The 21,292-nt window shown below is 38.7% G+C and overlaps 2 protein-coding genes across 6 annotated transcripts in view; both read right to left on the bottom strand.

The window, feature by feature from the left end:
* Positions 1 to 1,813: 1,813 nt before the first annotated feature.
* Positions 1,814 to 3,534, bottom strand: LOC104613060 (WRKY transcription factor 22). The gene is made up of 3 exons (XM_010280754.3): positions 2,859 to 3,534; positions 2,628 to 2,741; positions 1,814 to 2,505 (listed from the first exon to the last, which is right to left on the bottom strand). Exons 1-3 carry the CDS (start codon positions 3,293 to 3,295, stop codon positions 1,950 to 1,952), a joined length of 1,107 nt encoding a protein of 368 aa, XP_010279056.1. The 5' UTR covers positions 3,296 to 3,534; the 3' UTR covers positions 1,814 to 1,949.
* Positions 3,535 to 12,716: 9,182 nt separating this feature from the next.
* Positions 12,717 to 21,292, bottom strand: part of LOC104613059 (uncharacterized) — a 43,223-nt gene continuing 34,647 nt past the window's right edge. For 2 of the 5 annotated variants that reach the window (XM_010280753.3, XM_010280752.3), the window contains 5 exons: positions 17,310 to 17,437; positions 16,566 to 16,746; positions 16,230 to 16,408; positions 13,815 to 14,057; positions 12,717 to 13,733 (listed from right to left, as the gene is read on the bottom strand). In XM_010280753.3, the coding sequence (XP_010279055.1) occupies positions 13,436 to 13,733; positions 13,815 to 14,057; positions 16,230 to 16,408; positions 16,566 to 16,746; positions 17,310 to 17,437 (1,029 nt within the window). In that variant the 3' untranslated portion in view covers positions 12,717 to 13,435. Of the gene's footprint in view, positions 13,734 to 13,814; positions 14,058 to 14,411; positions 14,513 to 14,617; positions 14,693 to 16,229; positions 16,409 to 16,565; positions 16,747 to 17,309; positions 17,438 to 21,292 lie in introns of those variants that run through there. The other 3 variants (XR_016077613.1, XR_737876.3, XM_019200428.2) reach the window with 3 other exon arrangements.

Genomic DNA, 21,292 nt, shown 5'->3' with positions numbered 1-21,292 from the left:
GTGGATGTTGATCGTCGAAAATAAAAAAAAAAAAATCAAGAATTTAGAGTCAAAACTCAAAACGAAGCCTACGTATGGTATCAAAGTCAATGCATTAATTTCACCATCCAAGTGATATTATCAATTATCAAAGTCTGGGTGCTGAGTGCTGACATTCCAGGGGATCTATACTGTCGAAGTGGGTTGAACGTTGAAGGTTGAAACTTGAAACCATGCAATCACTAAGTCAAGGCCGTCCATTCAGCATATCAAGCTCCAATCAGCTGCTCTCCATCCAGGTGGTAATTTAAATTCCAACCATTGATCTAGCCATACAGTTGTCTTTATATGGACCATGAATTAGTGAGCATTCTCAAGCCATACAACCAATTACACATATCTAGTGATCTGTAGCAATAAGTTGGTTACAACTTTTAACTCACCCTTCTTAAAGTTGATTGGCTTCATCTTGGCTCGAGCCCTTATCTTATGAAAACAAAAAATGTCATATCGTTCGGCATCAAAAACCATTTAAATTTTCAAAATTTGAACTAAAATGTTAAGGATTATTCTTTAACGATCCTCTAACTTTTAAAATTTACAAAATTTGTTTATTTATTCTTTACAAATATTTATAGACCCAAACCTTCTCGCTTCATTTCTCTCGGAACCCTATCTCTTATATTTCCTATTTCATTTTCTTGTTTAACTCCTCACCCCCACCCAAAAGAAAATTCCCGACTTTGCTAATGACCCTTGAATTGGAGTTTTGTTAAAAATCATTTGGTCAATAATTTATTGATCCGAATAATCAAATTATCGACTAATTCGATCAAGACAACAATTTTCGCTATATTTTGTTTTAATTAATTTATTTTTAAATTGCAATGGATCATTCGTTCAAACCAGACAATCGAACTACTAACTAAAAAATTGGTGACCAAAGCGGTCCCAATTTTATATTGGTTTTAAAAACATTGCCTTCTATTTATGCATCAACTATGGAAAGATAACTCAAAATCTCCTCCAACAAAAATCTCTTCCGACAAGTTCCAACATGATCTATGTTGGCACAGTACATGTATAGTGGATCCCAATCTTATAATGAATCCTACACATGATATGTGAGAGACAAATTTGTAAGAACATATCGGAAGGGATGATTTTCTTTTTCTTTTTTGAACTTGGTTATATTGAAGAGAAAACTCTAGATGAATTTAGTGAGACAAGCCAACAATTTGCAATGGGCACATGACTTCTTTGGAATCAAAGAGAAAGCTTTTTGGATTATTCTTGTGATGTAAGAGTGTTGTTGTGTGACGTCATGGTGATTCATCTGTTCATTGAACAATATTTTAGGGTTTCCGTATTCTATTTTACCAACTAAAAAATCGAATTAAAATTAAATAATGTTTGAATATTTCATCCGTCCACAGTACAGCTACAATGCAGAGCGAGCAGGGATCTTCTGTGCTAAGAATAAAAAACGTGATAAAGCGACTGAACCGGAGTCGGTGGCGCTCTTCGGCTCCCGGGACGGGAACGGACAACTGTCACACATATATATACATCGTACCAATTTGACAGTTCCAAAAAATAAATAAATAAATAAATACTGAATTAATTAAAAAATTAACGAAGAGGATGGACACATCTGCGTTGACTTTTGGATCTACATGGACACATGATGATCATGATACACAATCAAATGGAGATGGATGTGCAACTAATTCATCTGATTAGTGTGCAACCGGAAACATGGAATAACTCTTCTTCTCAAAGGACCTGGCAACGGTGATGTTTATAAAACAAGTGTGGTGAGATGGTGATAGAGAGAGAGAGAGATTCTCTCTCTATTTTCTAACTCTCTTTCTCTCTCTTCTCTGTGTCGCGGATAAAAAGAGAAAAAAAATTGGTAAGTTGGAGAAATCTTGGTATCCAATGTCAGAGTACGCGTCTTTTCCGGCATGTCAGATGCCGCCGGCGGTGGTGGCGGCGTTGTGGGCGTGCCAAGGAAGGGGGAAAGACGCCGGTAGATGATCGGAAAAGCAGTCTTCGAAGGCCGCGCTGGTGGAGGAGGAACTGATATTGGCGGATCCCGCGATTTCTTCTAAGCCCATGAAGAAATCGTCGTTTATCACCATATCTGGGATGAGGGACTCGTCGTCTTCGTCGTCCTCCACCATTTCCTCCCCGTCGTCTTCTTGGCTCTCCTGCTTAATCGGTTGTAGGAGCTCGTCTTCCATGGAGGTGGTTAACGGGGTCGTTGGTGAGAGACCACTTCCTGAAGTTGGAGAAGAAGCACAAGACGGTTTAGTGGTGGATGTGTCGGGTTCGCCGGTGGTCGGCCGTTGAGATGTAGGGAACTTTTGTCGAGTGCTACCGGCGAGGGAGTTCCGATGAGTTGGGAGGGGATGGTTATGCTCCGCCGTGTAGGTTATGATAAACATCCCCGGGTCGGTACGGCTGCGTTCGACTTGTTTCCTAGCCAAACACCCTTTGGAGCTGCTGCATCTGTAATATCCTCTGTTGTTCAAACAAGTAAATACAAAAGAATTAACGATTCAGTATAAGAATGGGAATTCACAGACAAAAAAATTTAGGAAAGGAGAAAAATGCGTAAAACCCTAGAGTAAAGAAAGACCCACCTGGGATAGGGCGAGCCCTTGATGGGTTTCTGGCCGTACTTGCGCCAAGCCCACATATCAGAAGATAGGCCCTCGGCGGGCACCTGGCAAACAACCCTCTTCTGCTGGTTCTTTCTGTGTAAAGAAAAAAAGTGGAAACAAATTAAAGGCAAGACATTAGACAACTGGTACATCTTAAGACATGAGTATCTGCGAAATCTTCAATTCTATCTGGCAAAGAGATGGACTAACCTTCTCTTGGATCGAGGGGTCTGGGAATGAGCAGTGGTAGTACTAGAAACAGCAGCAGTAGGAGGCCCAGCAAGAGACACCTGAGGCTGCTTTTGTTGTTGTTGCTGCCGCTGCTGCAGTTGTGGTTGTATCTGCTGCTGCTGTTGTTGATCTTTCAATCCTCCAAGAGGAGCCGAAAACGAAGTGTGGGAGATGGTTTGTGGGGAGAGGGGTTCAAACTTGGGGAAAAAGGGCTTATACAAATCCTCTAGTTCCTCAAAAGCCATAGTTGGGGATTGAAAAGGGTCAGAGAAATAGTGGAGATGATCATCCTGCTGCAGACCCGAAGAAGGAGAAAAGCAGAAGAGAGGATCCTCCATGAAGGTAGCGGTGGTGGTGGGAGTGGTGCCGATGGCGCAGCCTCTCACCACCGCTTGCAGATCCCAGTCGACTTCCATGCCTGCGAAATATCCGGGCCGGTCAGCCTTGAAACTTGCGCGATTCCAGCGAGAAGCGATTGATTATTTCCGCCACTAGTAGCTATGTTTCTGTCCCTGATTCTGCCGTCGTTCCTGCTGCTGCTCCCGTTTAAGCATAACAAGATGCAAAGGGACAAAGGACGGCGCTGACTTTACAAGGTAAGAGGGAAGAGGGTGGGATATAAATAAAGAAAGAGAGAGAGAGACTTGAGAGGTTAACTGAGTCGGAGCTTCGATATTATTTATATATATATAAAGAAAGAGAGAGTAGAAGATAATAGTTCGAGACTGGAGAGAAGAGAGAGAAGAAAAAGCGGTTTTTCAGAGGCTGAAACCGCTGTTGCTTTTTCATTGACTTGTAAAAATGTCAAAGGGGGGTGGGCCTGAATTTGTAACAAAAGGACAATCACTCTCAAAGGACCTTGATAAAAAGTCCACACGCTCTAATTTGTAATTTCGTCGCCACCGGATGCCCTCGTCGGTCGAGCCGATCTCAAACCGAGTCGAGTTAAGATAACTCGTGAATTATTGGGCAAAAAGTCCAAAAGAAAGAGAGAATAAAAAAATAATTTAAAATTAAAAGCTGTTGCATATTTACATGCACCGGAACCAGAGGCTTGGTTCGTCTCCATAGACGTGAAGAGCGTCGTTATCACAATACGTGCGCGTGTGAAAGGCCCTAGCCTAGGGTGGGGAATGGGGATGGGGACCATCGGCATCGTACCATGACGAGGCACGATGCCCTTCTCCCTTCATTTTAAAAGGAGTAGAAGACAAGTTATTGGTGGTGGGAGGCTCTCTGGGGCTCACGGTACGACGAGAGATGGACGGTTGATAAATAGGATATTTCCTACGGCTAAAGCGTGTGATTTAAGGTGCGTAGAGACACGTGTGCGGTCGACGAGGGGAAATCACAACACGTGTCCTGAATCTGGTGGTGGAATCGGGACAGGTAAAATGAAATTACTTTAAGAACAGATCAAAAAGAGGGAAAGAAAAATAAAAAGAAACAGCTTGCGAGGCGAGCAAGTTCGTGGGGGGGCCCACACTTCCTCCTCTGGTTGGTTGGTGGTTGTGTATCTCTACTCTAGACCGGCTGGCTTACTTTTTTGCATGCATCGCGAATTCGCGATTTAATGCAAGCAACGCTTTTGGCGCTGTGATTCTCCGGTACGGTGTCGGAGGATCCTGAACCGTTGAAGACAAAGAGCTGGTCAAACGTTATGGCTTATCGGGAAATTTTTTTTATTTTTTACCTGATATCGACGGTTCTCCTGATTTATTGACGGCAAAGCATCTGTCATCTGTTGGTCCGCTCTTTGAATTTCAGCGGGCTACAGGCGTGGATGGCACGAGGCATTAAATCCCAACCGTGTGGGGTCGGGATGGGTCTCGTGCCTTTGCCTTCCAACCCTAAGTTCCAACCAACCCGGATTCTTTAGCAAAAATAATAATGGTGTTAATGGGGCCCCTTTACAACGTTGGATCCGAATCATCTTGTGAATTGCGGCATGCAGATGAATCCCTGCTGCAAATTCCACCGCAGCGTATTTGCATTGCAAAGAATGTTAATGTTTTGCTTTTGCTTTGCCCTTCTACGCTCCAACGAGGCAGCGATTTCCAAAGCACGTTTAATCACCAACCACACCCATCTGATACTATTCAAAGTTGGTATTTGGAATGAGTCCGCAAATGGTGGACCCTATCACTCGCGATATGTTGTGTTACCCACAAGTTGTTCCCACATCCTTACTCGAGTACTACCATCATCGATCGTGTATTTGATGAAAACATCTCCCACATCCTTACTCGAGTACTACCATCATCGTGTATTAGGGAGATATTACCGATGCATAGTTGTAATATATGGTGGATAGAGATATAGTAACAGTTCATGGGTAGCAGATCCGATCTTTGACCCTATGGCCCTCTCAATTGTGATTAGGGATGGTAATTTCCCTCATAAAACCGGGGCCCCGTTCTGTCTCGAACGGAGTGGGTTTTTCCCGACTTTAAATAAGGATGGGTGGGGATGGGAAAAATAATTTTTCCCTAAATCGGGTACGGGACGGGGACGGGTTTTGTATATAATTCCTTGAATCCGCCTCAAATCCAAAGGTAAATTAGTAAAATATCTCTAGGTTTAATATTGATATTTAAAATATTTCTAAGTTTTGATTTTTAAAATTCTAACATACCATAATTTTATTTTTAAATTATCCCTAAAGTATTATAATTCAATTCTTAAATACCCCCAAATTCCTATATCTTATGTATAAATTGTTCATAAAATAGATAATTTTTAAGTAACTGCCTTGAAACGGGGAAAATTCGGGGATTCCCCATCCCCAATGGGGAATGGATGCCCTGCCCCGCCACCGGGGATGGGGTAGGTACGGGGCAAGGTATCGTGACTTCGAGGTAGGGATGGGTAGGGGGTGCCCCGCCCCATTGCCATTCCTAATTGTGATGTATATCTGATTTTAGAGGATTTTGGGTTGGTTGATCTTACCATGAAGATAGGGGTGGCTACGAGCCAAGCTCTTCACGAGGTACTCAAACTCGGCTCGGCTCAGTTTCAATCGAACTTTGATCCGAGCTCGAGCCTAATAAAGCTTGACTCGTGAGGCTCACAAGCCGATTCAAATAGCTACATGCATACATATAATAATAATAATAATAATAATAATAATAATAATAATAATAATAATAATAATAATAATAATAATAATATAAAATTATAGAAAATAATAAAAATAATAAAAATATTATATATATAATATTTTTATTTTTATATATAATAATAACTAATTATTGTAATTCTTAATTTTTTAAATGCCAAATAAAAAATATTTTTATATATAATTTTTATTTTTATTTTTATAGAAAAAAATTCTCAAATCGAGCTCGAGCTCGAGCCTTGTACTACCTTGACGAGCCTATGTGGCAGCAACAACAAAGGTACCAAATAAAAAAAAAAGGATATTTTTCAAAAATACCTCTCATCAAATGGCATTGGTTCCAAATCTTTAACAACACAACACTTTAACAATGCTAAAGATTCAATTGTGATGTGTGATGTATCATCTTTATCACTGGTTAAAAATTGTTTGCTTTATTGTGTAGTTCAAACAACATAGATGTTGCCTAAATATAAATATGTAGTAAAATGTGTTGGCCTGGAATCCTGAAATTGATGTATGGGCTGGCAAAGAGAAGCAGAGATCTACTCCCACCACTGCCAATACTAAAATGTCCCCATGTGAAAAGACAGCAACACTATTGATAAGAGTACATCTCTAATTCGAAACCGGTTCTCCTACCCACGTGATACTAACATCTCACCATGAATGGTAACATATAAACACTGAAGATATAAGCTCACATAGGTGTTAGTATTGGGCTGGTGGGTGGTGGCCCAAGTCATCTGATCTAACGACTTTTGATATAAGCTCAGATAAGTGATTATGAGAAGAGGCAGACCCTTCTAAGGGGGAATTCATATCCTCTGTAAGGCTGAGTGCAACAATGATGGGTTATGAGGGCCACAATGTCGCAAGCTTTCAGTTACCACTTTCCTAGTTACTTCCTATTCCTTCAGCTTCAAACCCATGAAGCCAAGAAACTCTTAATGCTTCTACTGTGCGTTCAATTCATTCATCTCTGGTTGTTCTAAGAGAAAGGAGGCCAATGGGCCATGGGATCCACCAGCATGACCGTTAGGTAACAAAAAAAACAAAGGTGAAAAACTTAAATCTCCCTTCAATTTTCTTATAAATACTGAAACTTCACCCTCTTTTTAAACTGGACTAAGATCTCCCTTATATCGTAATATCATCGAACAAATACTTCCCCAGAGATCAACAAGATCAAAGGCCATGATAACGTGTGTCACGCACATTTCAATCCAATAGCAGTTTCTATAGATTAGAATAATTATAAATGCTTGGGCTGATCAATGATCATCCAACATTTTGACAGAGATTATATAAAATACAATTTGACTCCTATGTCCTGATACTACCCCCTAAGCATTCTCAATATTTGAGTTTCCTACCAACTCTTGGGTTTCCATCCAAATAATTAAACAAACTTGGGATCTCCATTGAAATTCCATCCCAAATACATCCTCTGTTACAGAGAATGCAATGAATCATTTATAATAGATAAAAATGGCGAGACTAATGTGTAGTAGTAGATCAAGCATTAGCGGCAAAGGGTGGCAGCATCGGTGGTGAAGGAATTCTTCGGAACTAGGGCTGTTCATAAGAAGGCCCAATCCAATCAATCCGACTAACCCGGATCGACCCAACTTGAGTCGGCCGGGTTTTCATCAACACCAGTCAGTTTTATCAGCACCGAATTGAACCGAACCAATTAGTCTTCTAGCTAGTTCCTACTTAACTAGTCTTCTAGAGTTCTAGTTCCCACTTAACTAAATTGTATCTATCCTAATTTCTATAGTCTTTTACACCAAATAGACAACTAATTAGGCAATTACAATTAGAATTAGGTGTCATTTTTTACTTAGATTAGAATTTAGAAAGTTTCTTGAAATATAAATATTTCAGCCTTCTTTCTATAAAACAGTTTGACTTTCTATTTTATTGATAACTTTTGTCTTACTTGACACTTGTTTTTATATGAAGAATTTATTGATTTTATTCTTTATCTGAATTGAATTCAGATTTATCTTGGACTCTTGAACAGCAACTAATTCAGATTTACATGAAGATTTATCTTAGACTCTGAATTGAATTCAGATGGCTGAAATGATGGTCAAATAAATTTCCTTCTATTTGTAGGCTTCCTGTCCTTTTTGTACAAGAACAAAACCCAAACCGACCCAAACCGACTCAACCCGACTCAAACCAACCAGATCGGTTTTGTCTATCAATGGGTCGGTTTCGGTTTCCACCTCAGGTAACCCGACTAGGTCGGGTCGATTGGGAAAACCCCAATAAACCGACCCAACCTGACCTGTGAACAGCCATATTCGGAACTTCTTTTCTTCTTCACTAACATGGACAATTATATACTTGGAGATCGACCTGAAGGCAATCACCCTTTTCGCTTGTATTTTTAAGCTTCTGGATCTTTGGAGAAACTTTGGCGACATGAAGTTGTTCACGACCAAATATATGGGTTTTGCAATTTGGAATCCATTTGGCAAAAGCTTTGATCGGTCTCTTTTTTCTCTCCACCCTCTTTAAATTTCAAACAACAGATTTTTTTTTTTATTTGAAACCCAAGAAAATATTTAAAATAAGGAAGAAATTATAAATCAATTATAAATTAAACCTGATATTTTTTTTCTTTGTTTTCTTTTAATGGCTTAGAGGTAATTGCAGGAATTTATTTTGTTTATAATTCGATTAAAAACCCAACAAGTCAACATTTAGTCTAATAGGACAGTATTGTCTTTTTCACTCATCCGTTAAATATAACGGCGAGAGGGGAGGTCTTAATCCATTTTAAAAATAGAGGGGAGGTCTTAGTATTTATTGTATAAATGAAGGAAGGTTTCAGATACTCGTATTAGAGACTATACACATTGTAGACATGTTGAGGGACGAAGCCATCCTTGAATCGAGAGTTTTATTGAAGGGTGGGCATTGACATACTGTGGGAGGCTCCGGTCGGAGATCCTTGGGTTGATCATTCATCCTTCACCAACTAATGGGTGGTGGCTCAGTTGGTTTGCTGTCTCGTTCTACAGAAACAGGTATTTGAATCCCACTGCCACCAACTTTGGAGGGGGATTACAGGTGCGCTGCTGCGCTATTCAACAATCCTTAGGGAGGATATGGGTACATCATGGTTTTCAAAACCGGACTGGACCGGAAAAAACCGGGAACTGATCAGGTGATTGGTTCCGTTTTTTTCCCAAAACTGGATTTTCTTAAAAAAACCGTTGATTTTGGTCAGCAAACCGCTGACCAGGGCGGTTAACTGTTCGAACGGTTTTGACCGTTTTTTATTTCGAAATGGGCCGACCATTCGACCCGTTCAACCTAGTAACCGGACCCCCGACCAATTTGGTCTCGGGGTTGGTTTTAAAAACCATGGGGTACATTACCAAACATGAAAAAAAAAAAATCATTCGTTCCTTGATAGCTAGACAGACTGAAATCCGAGATGTAATAACTTATATTCTCATTAGCTAGTTGGTCACTGGTTAGCCAAAATTTTGCACTGGATGCTTTTTCTCTTATGAATTACTTCTAGCCTATTTTCTCCTTTGTTAATTAGTTTTCCTCAAAGTCAACGGTTTTGACCGAAGAGCAGGTTTCAACATAACCAAACCCAAAATCAAGGCTAATGATGGTTCGAACAGTCCAACTGGTTGAGTCAATGTTGGGTTAAAGACACTGGTATTAGTTTGGATCGGTTGGTTCAAAAGATTTAAGTGTTAAAAACTAAATTTAAAATTAAAAAATTACAATGATATTATTCAAAAATAAATTAAATATTTAAATTTACAATATAAAATATTTTATATTAAGAAATATGGGAACTTTTCAACTTTCTCATATTAAAATAATTGTATGTATGTATGTATTTATGTATGTAAAACCGGGTTGGTTTACAAATGGCCAAACCAAAACTAACCCAACCTGGTTGCATTTTAAAACATAAAAATATAAAACAATTATCTACACTTATATGTTTCTATTATTTAGCTTTCACTTAACAAAATTCGTGCATCACACAAGTTGTTGCTAATATCTATACTATATTATATAGCGACATAGGCCACTTCGACATCCCTCTCCTTAGTGCTCTCTCCTTTCTCCCTTGCCCTTTCCCAGCCCTTCCATGTAGCCACGTGACAACCCTCTCATCTTCACTAGAGTTCCACTCCTCTCTCTCTCTCTCTCTCTCTCTCTCTCTCTCTCTCAAGTTCCCAATATCTTAACCAATCCCTCCTAATATTTCCCTTAAACTATCTCTCCCACCTAAAATTCCTCCTAGAAGCATTGTTTTAAAAAACCAGACTAGACGGTCAAACCATTTGACCTAGAACCAATTGTTTATCCAAGCCCTTTTTCTAGATTAGACCACAGTTTGGAAAAGAAACCATTGAATTGGTCGAAAAACCGCTGACCCAAACAGTCGAACCACTAAATTGTTTGACCCAGGCAATGGTTTGTGGTTTAATAAAATTTATTTAATTTTTTTCTGAGAATAGAGAGAGATTATAATTTGATGGATTAATAATTTTAGTAACTAAACAATGTTTTAAAGATCCAAATAAAAAACTATTTCATATCTCAATAACTAAATATTTTAAATAAAAAAATATTAAATATAGCTAAAAATAGATAAATTTTAATTATTATAATTTTTCATAACTTTGGTAAATTGGAAAATTTAATTAATAAAACTTTCTGCTAAAAATGACTGATTTTGGTAATTTAATTTCAGATTTTTTTAAAATTAAAATTAATTAAAATGTAATAAATACAAATTTAATAATTAAAAATTTTCAGTAACTTTTCATTGAAAAAATTATTTCAATAAATATAAATTTATTTCTTTATATTTTTGGTAATTTTGATATTATCAGTAATGTTTTAGCAATAAGTAGTTATTAATATTTTCAATAATTCTGGTCAATTATTAATATATACTGATATTCTCATATAATAATTAAATCTTTTCAATGGAAAATTGATTTCAAAAAATATAAATTTATTTTTTATTTTTCAGTAATTTTGATATTTACTATAATTTTTAAGAAATAGTTAGTGATTTTGGTAATTTAATTACTAAAAAGTACTGATTTTAGTATTTTAATTTAGTGAAAATTAAATTATAAATCTTCCAATATAATTTAAAAATTTTAATAATTTTCATAAGTATTGGATACTACATTTATAATTACTATAATTATTGAGATTATATTTATAGGTTTGGGAGATAATCCCCTAGGTAGGAATGGCAATGGGCGGGTTCGGGGTAGGAATCATACTCCCTGTCCCGACCCCAAGTTTTAAATTAATCCCCGTCTCTAACCCTAACTCCCATCGGGAAAAAATTAGCATGCATCTCCAGTCCTCGACGAAGACAAGTTTTACATCGAGGACCTAAGTCCCTAAATTTTTTTAATTAAAAGTTTGTTTCCAAAAATGCATTTATTTAAAATAAAGGAAAAACTAAAATGCAAATAATATTTTAAATACAATTTGATATGTATATATATATATAATATAAATAATATTATATACTTAATATAATATATATACACATATAGTTAATATTAAGGTTCAAAATATCGATACACCCAATACGCCAGTAGGGGCGTATCGGGCGTTTTGATACTTGTTTTTTTACTTTTTTTATTTTTTTTCCAAAACTGGTTTAGGGGAGCCGATCTAGGACCCCTCCATCCCTTGAACCGATCAGACCCCCGATACACCCACTATAGGGGCGTATCGAAAGGGTCCCAGAACGATACGTATCGGCTGATATGGGCCAATACGTAACGATACTTTGAACCTTGGTTAATATATATAATAAGGTTGGGGCAGGGTGTGGACTTCACTCTCCATCCTTGCTTGGTCAAGGAGGCCAGGTACTCGGTGAGGATGGGCGAAATTGCCATCCTTATCCCTGGGTTGTGTAGCCCCATAGAGAAATAAATTTTAAGCCCAATAAGCCCCAACATCTTTTTTTCCATGCATTGCACGGGCCCATTAGCAGATATATAGATAAAGAAACCTACTTTTTAGACTCTTCAACACATGGATAAGCTCAGAAATAAGCCTATAGGTTGATAGGATGCAGAGATATGCATAATGTGTAATAGCAGTCCTCATCAATCAAATGTTTGTTCTCTCTCTCTCAATTCTTTCTTTTCACATATTCACACACACACACTGATATATATATGTTTTGGCAGCATCTCTTAAGAGTAAAGCCTGAAAGGTTTTTCCTCCAAAATGACAAACAAGTGATGGTATGCAACATCTTAAGAGGATTGTGAGCTCGTCTCGTCCCGAAGGACTTGTACTTGATAGATGATACCGTTGCTATCATAGAAAACATTGCCATCTATAAGAAACGTTACCCCACCCCAACTTCCCCCTCTCCCATTTTATCCGAAAAATGTATAGATATCTTTATTTGAGAGAAAGAGAGAGAGAGAGAGAGAGTTGGTTCACCACTTCATTTCAAAGTGGGGGCTGAGGTGCCAGTGCCAGTGCCACACTAAGCACTATCACCATCAGGTCCATCACTACTACCACAATCAGGTGTCTCAATCACTTGCTACCTTTTTGCTTAGTCATTTATGGTTTACGATTCAGGAACCCAACCCATCTAACATTTCTATCTTCATTTGTGCCCTCCATCATTACGGTGCTTACCCGAAGCTTTTATAAGAAAAAATGAAGAATGGAAAGAAAACTATAATCCATCCATCTATAGTAAGTTGACAACGTTGTTACATAAAACTTTCCACGTGGCAAAGCAATAAATGAAGGGATAAGATACCCCACCATTTTAATGAACCAATCATGGCTACGGATCTACAGAAGGGAGAAATATCGACCTGATCAGACGGCAGACTATTGAGCGCTCAACAGTTTTTACTTTTTATCAACCGTCAAATGACAAAGCAATAGATGAGATGGTTAGGAAACAGGAAACCTTGACCCATAACTCTGAAATCCTACATTCTGGTTTTGCTTAGTGGTTGGCCCATAACTCTCCCTCTTTCTTGCTTTTATCGGCAATCATTCTCCTCCATGATGTTCTGACTTTGGCTTTACAACAACTGGGGAAGTGCTCCGCCGACGTGCCCACAGCAGAGCCACAAGGCGTGTCTAATCTATTACTACAGCTTCCTTGTATTTATTTATTCTAAGATAATGATAATAATAATATTATTATTATAATGAAACACAGAGCTAGAGAGAGACATACTTTTCTTCTTCTGACATTGATTGGGTGGCCTAACTCGTAAAGTCACATAACAGATCGATATCCACACCTCTTTGCTGCTCTTCTGAGAGAGACTTGGGAGAGTTGAATCCAGCGAAGACTTCTTCCGCCCCTCATTGAAGGTATAGACTATAGACACTTCAATTCAAGCTAGCATGAATGAATAGCACATCAACTATTCCCAGAGCGAACCCATCTGGCAGAGCCTGTTTTAGCCATGCTGGAGTAGTAATCACCAACATTTGCTACGAAAAGGGGATCCCTATCTTCATTACAAGGTTCGGTGCTACCACTTCTCTGACCTGTCTGTTCCAACTCCCGTGTCAGATCTTCCATCATCTTCTTTAAACTGGCTCTGTTCATCTGCCCTCCCTCTCCAGTTGAGATTCCAACCATTGTAATCTTTGGAAGAAGTGGATTCAGAGGCTTTGGCTCTTGCTTCATGCATCCTTTACTTGAGCCCTCCTTTCTGTGATGAAAGAAAAACAATTTGATTGGAAACAAAATTATCCTTTCACAAAACTGAGGGAGACCAATGATTAGATGGTACCTCGTCTTGGGCTTGTTTTCCTTATTTGGGTTTTGCTCATTTTTTGACCATGGATTTGCAAACCAATCACTAAATGGAAACCAAAAATCTGTGTGTGTTCTCTGTCCTTGAACCGCTTGGTCTCTCTCCTTCAATTCGAGGCCATTCCTAGGTTGCCATTCATGTCTATCATTAACACATTCTCCTTTTGAATTGGAAATAGAGCAAGCAGACTCTGCAGCCCTCTGAACAGAAGCTGCACTCCTGCAACCATCCCTCTTCCAGATGAACATCACATAGCAAGAATAAAAAATGAAACAGATACAATCCACAATTAAAAATAATAATAACTATCATGCAGTGAAAAGAATAAACACAGGAAGGGGATTAAGGAATAGAAATGAAGAGAATTCCTTCAGTAGGCATTCATCCATGATCCACCACACCAGCCCATGGCTCTGATATAAATCCTAGTGTTTTGTAAATAGATGTTATTTCCAGTGCTAAAGAAGTAAGCTTTCAATGCAATAATGGCCTTCACCTCATTTCTGTAGTATTTACTGAGCATATCTATTCAAGAAAAAAAGAAATGTGTTACAGGAAACATCTCTTCAGTACCTATGATACCCAGATACCAATACAATGGTGCCCAGTCGTGCTAGACATTCCCACTTTTAGTGTAAATTCTGTATCCAACACCTCATCCAGCTGTGTCCTTGCTGTATCAGTTACCATGGTTCAATACTGGTAAGTAGTTCCTAAAAGACAAATTTCCAGAATATCCTATAATACAAAGCACCAAATGCATGGTTTTAAAAAACGACCTGGAAACAGAACCGTTCTGGCCACCGGTTTCCGGGTCGACGGTTCGACCGTCCAGTTCGAATAGACGGCCCATTCTGACAACAAAAATTAAAAATATATAAAAATATTAAAAATAAAAAAACGGCCAAAATTGTTGAACGGGTTGATGGGTTGACGGTTCGACCACCTGGGTCAACAGGTCGTTGACCGATTCAACGGTTTTTGGCCAAGGACCGGGTTTGGGGCCAACGGGTCAACGGCAGTTCGAAAACCATGACCAAATGGGTTCTTTTCTAGCAACAAAATTGTTGTGATTTAGTCGAGTAGATCTCCAATGTCAAAAGTATAGTTCATGGTCCATTAACAATGCATGCTATAAAGAGTGGAGACAAAGGTAAAAGATATAATAACTAATAACCACTGCTATCCACTTAAAGATTATTCTAAGAGACCAAATCATTGCTATAGAAGTTACAACTGAGAAAACGGGAGATAAAGTGGATGGCATGGAAAAGGAAGTACAGTTGTTATGACACCATACACCAAAAGAGAATTTGAAGACTTAAGGTGATTCTGCTAGTGATGCAAATATGTGGTGGATAAACTAAAGTTTTCATAATCACTTCCTGCTAAAACTCATTAACTAATTTGAACTCTCTAATAAAAATTGATCTTGTCAACCAGATGACCTTGACATTTTACAACTGCCTGTTCAAACACATCCAAAAGAAATCTAATTATCAGCACCATGCAGAAACATATTTTTCATTTTTTCTTTTGCATAACTTGCACCATCAGATCTCTAAGAATTTACCATGGCTACAGGCTACCTGGCTTATGTCATTGGATGCACAAGTTTCATCTGTCTGCCTGTGCTAAAATATTTACATGTGCAAACGGGTGGGATCCACTATCTTTGGAACAGAGGGAATAATTAACATACAACAATGCTGGAGGCAATTTTACAGTATTTCCAACCATCACAAAATTGCGAGAAGCCATGTATGATCAGGATCACCTGATCTATCAGGCAGGGACTGAATGGGGGTCCCATACCCTCAACATGTGTACCAGCAAGATTTTGCCACGTGAGTTCTTGAATTTCCTCTTTAGGCCTCGCTCGTTTACAACTTTGTGACTTACCTAGGTAAGTGTACTTAGCCAGGTAAATGTTTACTGGGTAAATTCACTTACCCATATTCTTTTGATTCGCAGGATTCCCAGATAAGTAACAGAATGACATTTTTACCCATAAAAAGCTAATATTAAAATGGGTAAAGTTGTCCCATTATGTTTTGTAAAATCCCCCCCACCCAAACAGGTGGGAAAGTTACTTACCCACCTGGGAGATGGGTAAGTTTTATCCAGGGAAGTAGAGCTGATTTTACCATGGGGCCCATTTACTAAATGCAAAAAGAACATTGTAAAGTTGGTCAATGGGAAAAAGCTACCCATTGACCAACTTCCCCCCCCCCTCCTAATTTACAGGTAAATGAAAAGGGCCTTAGAAGGAAATCTTCCTCTGGAAATGGGGCCATAGATAAATGAATCTATGGGTAACCCCCTAGCCAGTTCTGCAAATAATATGTAAAACCCCAATTATTATAAAGCTGAAACAAGCACTGACAATACCTTTCCTCAAAAGAATCAACCATATAAGGAAACTGTGGCTGAATCCCAGTAGCTTTCCGTAACCATCTATTCCCCAGGAGTACCTTGTCAACGGTATGAAGGAGCTGCATTTCAGCAGCTTTTGATATAACATTCAGAGGAATTCCAGGATGGCCCATCTCATCCAGTACTTCTTGAACCTATCAGAAAATGATTATGCACCTGTGACCAACATATCAACCTAGGTTTCCACATCCCATGACATGGAGGTCAAATGAAGCCATAGCATGGTAAAGCACTCATATTCAATATTTTCCAATGGATGAAGTTTGAAAATTCAGCTATGTGTATCTGTACCTCTGGAGGCTCCCATGGGCTCTCGGCATTCTCTTCAGCTATTTCTGAAGCCAGATTGTCATCAATCACATCCTGTCGTCGCTGAACATGCCGATTCTGAATCAATGTATGGAAATGCTGGTCAACAGATTCTTGAAGAATGTTGTCTAGGATGTTTTTATCAAAGAAATATGGTGTATACCTACAGAAGAAACAGTTAAGACACTAAGATTAAATGTTCTCAAATCATTTGCCCAATTTAAAGTGGACACCTTTTGACTAAGCACTTAACTCGAATAAATTATACGAATGTATGAATGAAAGAGAGAAGAAGCAAAAAATTAAAGATAGAAAAATTAGGGGCAAGATATCAAAAAGCATATAAACACAGGCCACCATTTTTCTGAGTTTTGGTAGATAATACACAGACTTGAAAAATCAACATTCCACCAAGAGGATGGGTTCTAGTCGGAAGATTATCGAAAATCATCAATCAAAACATGGCAGAAAATGGACTTTTGAACAACTGAGTGTGAAACTAGGGACTGCATTACTTCATGACACAACACAGCTTTATCTTTAATTCATTTACATAACAAAACTGCAAGTCAGTAATATTTCATAAATAGGTTATGTACAGAAAGCATAGAAGCAGAACAATAATAAAGAAATGACAAATAAACTACGAAGATTCTAAATAGTAGATCTCTAAAACTTACAAGTATGAAAATTGAGAAACAAATACATAGACTGCAGATGGCATACCACTTAATTCCATCATTTGTGGCTATTGCAATGTCTAAGTTTTGAGCAGTGAAAACAGGAACACCATGTACTTTCCTCCTTCCATTGCTCTGTGGAATTGTTTTAAGGAGCTTATTGGCTGCCTTAACCTGCATGCATAGCAAGTCATTACAAAGAAATGATAACTTGAAAGATAAAACAAAAGGTTTGAAGTCCTTCTACAGTGGCATCTAAGGGCGGATTCTCAAGATTACCACTCCAGTCAGTCAGTAACAGGTTAACCTAACCCCAAGTATTCTAGGGCTTGAGTGGAGGACAATGATGAGGTCGGTAGAGCTTGGGTAGATTGCACTATTTCTGATGACGGAGATTCTGCTTCAGATACTGAGTCACTTGTTGGCAGCGTGGGGGAAAATGGCAAGGAGAAAGGTGACAGGGAGGAGGTGTTTAGTACAGCATTGCTCTTCAGCGAGGAAGGAAATAACGATATTGCAACTTTTACTTTGGTTCCAACGAAAGAGGTGGAAGGTAATAACATTGTTTTGTGCAAGAAGGTTGATGGGAATGAAATCCGAAGCCTATACAGAGAAAAATCAGAAGCAAACCAAAACTACCAGCAGGGTGTCTGTAAGGTAATTGTTGATGATTTTCAGAGTTCTGTCAGAGAGACTCCAGATGGGAATAAGCAACAGAACATTAGGAGTGATTAAAGAGTATTAACAGAAGGGTGAATCTTTTTTATCAATGAAACTTTGATTATATTAAAAATATGTGAAAAGCATTAGAAGTTTGATTTAATGACCATAACATCGGCCCTAAAACCAACCCTATGTTACAAAGATGCTCAAAACAATTGCTGCCTTTCTACCCCTTGTTTAGCAAGGAGGTCAGCTAGCCCATTTGCATTCCTTTTAATCCATTTGAATTCAGCATCCAGCTCTCTTGCAGTCCTTTCTACCTGAAAGCATTCTTGAGAGTCCATGGAATATGTCTGTTACTTCTTGCCCAAGAGATGATTACTTTTGAATCCCCTTCCACCTCCACTTGTCCGAGGCCCAATTGCTTAGCTAATACCTTGTACTAAATCCAATAAATCAGCTTTTATTGAGTCATCACACACCGATTGGCCTGGTGTAAAGGGCACAATTTACCCTCCGAATTTCTAATTGCCCCACCAATACCTGCCATACCTGGATTACCCAGAGAGCTTCCATCAAAATTCAGCTTAACTTAACTACCTTGTGGGGGTTTCCATTCCATTTTTATCCTATCTTTGTCTCTAGATGATTGTGCTATCTCCTTCCAAGCCCTTAGAATATCAGTCACTGAAACTTCGAAAACACTCCATGTTTTTAATCCAAAATGCTACTTTCACTTTTATTGTCTCAATAACTTCCTTCACAGTTCTACTATTGCCATTAAAAATTCTGTCATTCCTTTCCTCCCAAACTACCCAAATAGTTGCAACCTTAGTAGAGAGACATCAACCTTCCTCTTTTCTTTGATTGCCTCAGGGAAGCTAGGCCTGAAAATGTCCACAACCTCTTGGGGAGGGATCCACCTTGTGATAGAACAAGAATTGGAAGAAATTGATATCTTTCAATTGAGAGAATAGTACATATATATACAGCCTTGTAGATACTAAAAAAGGAAGAAAATCATACAGCCTTGCAGATACTAAAAAGGAAGAAAACCATACAGCCTTGTAGATACTAAAATAGGAAGAAAATCAAAGAAAGAATAATTCCTATAATCAAGCTATTCCTAATTGGGCTAATACTACATATTTACAGCCTATAATTACAACCTATAATCTCGTAACACTCCCCCTCAAGATGGAGCATAGATGTCAATCATGCCCAGCTTGTTACAAATATAAGAAACCCGAGCTCCATTAAGAGCTTTTGTAAAGATATCTCCTAACTGCTCTCCAGTCTTCACATATGCTGTAGAGATCAAGTTTTGTTGAATTTTCTCACGAACGAAATAAGAGTCTATCTCAATATGTTTAGTTCGTTCATGAAAAACTGGATTCGTAGCAATATGAATCGCAGCTTGATTATCGCACCATAGCTTCGCTGGAACTGAGACTTTAAGACCGATCTCAATTAAGAGTTGAGAAACCCACATAACCTCACACGAAGCTTGTGCCATTGCTCTATACTCAGATTCTGCACTAGATCGCGACACCACATTTTGCTTCTTACTCTTCCACGAAACCAGATTACCACTAACAAAAAAACACTCAATATTACTATGACCATGATTCGGATACAATATCCCTCATCCAGGAGCTCCTTTCAAGTAACACGAGATTTGTTCTAAGGTTTCCCAATGATGCACTGTAGGAGAGGACATAAATTGACTTACAATACTAACTGAGTAAGCAATGTCAGGACGAGTCACTGTGAGATAGTTCAACTTTCCAACTAATCTTCTATATCGTTCAGGATCATCAAAAGCATCTCCATCCTTTGTGAATTGCTAGGAAGCATTGGAGTACTGCATGGTTTGACTCTCAGTTTCTCAGTTTCTATTAACAGGTCCAAAACATACTTCCTCTGAGACAGGAAAATGCCTCTTTTACTCCTTGCCACCTCAATCCCCAAGAAGTATTTAAGGTGCCCCAAATCTTTAGTATTGAAATGGCTCCACAAGAAGGATTTCAAGGATAAGATTCCCTTCGTGTCACTCCCAGTGATAACAATATCATCTACATATACAACAAGTAGAATGATGCCAAATGTGGACTGCTTATAGAAAGCAGTATGGTCAGATTTGCTCTTCCTCATCCCAAACCTCTCTACTGCCTGACTGAATTTTCCAAACCAAGCTCGAGGACTCTGTTTTAGTCCATACAGCGATTTTCAAAGATGACAAACTTTCCCAGACTCCCCCTGAGCAACAAACCCAGGTGGTTGCTCCATATAAACTTCCTCCTACAGAACTCCATGCAGGAAAGCATTTTTAATATCAAGCTGGTAAAGTGACCAATCATATGTAGCTGCCAGAGAAATAAATAATCGAACTGAAGTCAACTTTGCCACAGGGGAGAAAGTATCAGAATAGTCCACTCCATATGTCTGTGCATAGCCTTTGGCCACCAGGCGAGCCTTTAGGCGAGCCACTGATCCATCAAAATTAAATTTGACTGCAAAGACCCACTTGCATCCAACCGCTTTCTTACCAGCAGGTAAATCGACCAGATCCTCTCAGTCAAGGCATTCATTTCCTCAAGCATGGCATCACGCCACCCAGGATGGGATAAGGCCTGGTGAACAGATTTGGGAATCCCTATAGAATCAAGAGAGGCAACAAACGAACAAGAAGTCGAGGACAAACGATCATAGGTAACATAAGAGGAAATTGGATAAGTACACTGGCGTTTACCTTTCCGAAGAGCAATAGATAGATCAATATCACTAGGCATTGGATCCGATGACGAAGAAGAGACCGATGCCGGACTTTTCACAGGAGGATTAGGTCATCGAGAATAGACTTGAGTGATAGGTGGTTTTGGTTGAGAAGGTGGTGGTGGGGGTATTGGAACAACACTAGTGTCTGCACCAGTGACATGATACACTAGTAGATCATCATCCTCTTGTGGACACACAGGTGTAGATGGAGCAGTAAAGAAAGGAAGATGTTCATGGAATGTAACATCAGCTGACACAAGATACCTGTTCAAGAGAGGAGAAAAACACTTATACCCTTTTTGGAGATGAGAGTATCCTAGGAAAACACATTTTAATGACTTGGGGTCCAATTTGGAAACCTACGGACGAACATCACGAACAAAACAAGAACATCCAAAGATACGAGGTTCAACAGGAAACACAGATTTATTAGGAAACAAAATCTTATAAGGAATTTGATCATTTAGAACAGTGGAGGGCATGCGATTAATCAAAAAACACGTTGTAGAAACAGCATCAGCCCAAAACTGTTTAGGAACATGCGTTTGAAATAAAAGAGCCCTGGCAGTTTCAAGAAGATGTCTATTT

The sequence above is a fragment of the Nelumbo nucifera genome, chromosome 6 (assembly GCF_055504915.1).
Source record: "Nelumbo nucifera cultivar China Antique chromosome 6, China Antique-T2T, whole genome shotgun sequence".
Lineage (NCBI taxonomy): Eukaryota > Viridiplantae > Streptophyta > Magnoliopsida > Proteales > Nelumbonaceae > Nelumbo > Nelumbo nucifera.
The sequence above is the reverse complement of the archived record's forward strand: the minus strand, read 5'-3'. Positions and strand labels throughout refer to the sequence as shown.

What these genes read in the sequence shown, in the direction of transcription:
- LOC104613060 (XM_010280754.3), bottom strand. Translation starts at nt 3,295, where the DNA reads ATGGAAGTCGACTGGGATCTGCAAGCGGTGGTGAGAGGCTGCGCCATC. An exon ending in ACCCCTCGATCCAAGAGAAG is followed by an intron (nt 2,742 to 2,858) that starts GTTAGTCCATCT and finishes TTCTTTACACAG; the next exon opens with AAAGAACCAGCAGAAGAGGG. An exon ending in AAGGGCTCGCCCTATCCCAG is followed by an intron (nt 2,506 to 2,627) that starts GTGGGTCTTTCT and finishes TTTGAACAACAG; the next exon opens with AGGATATTACAGATGCAGCA.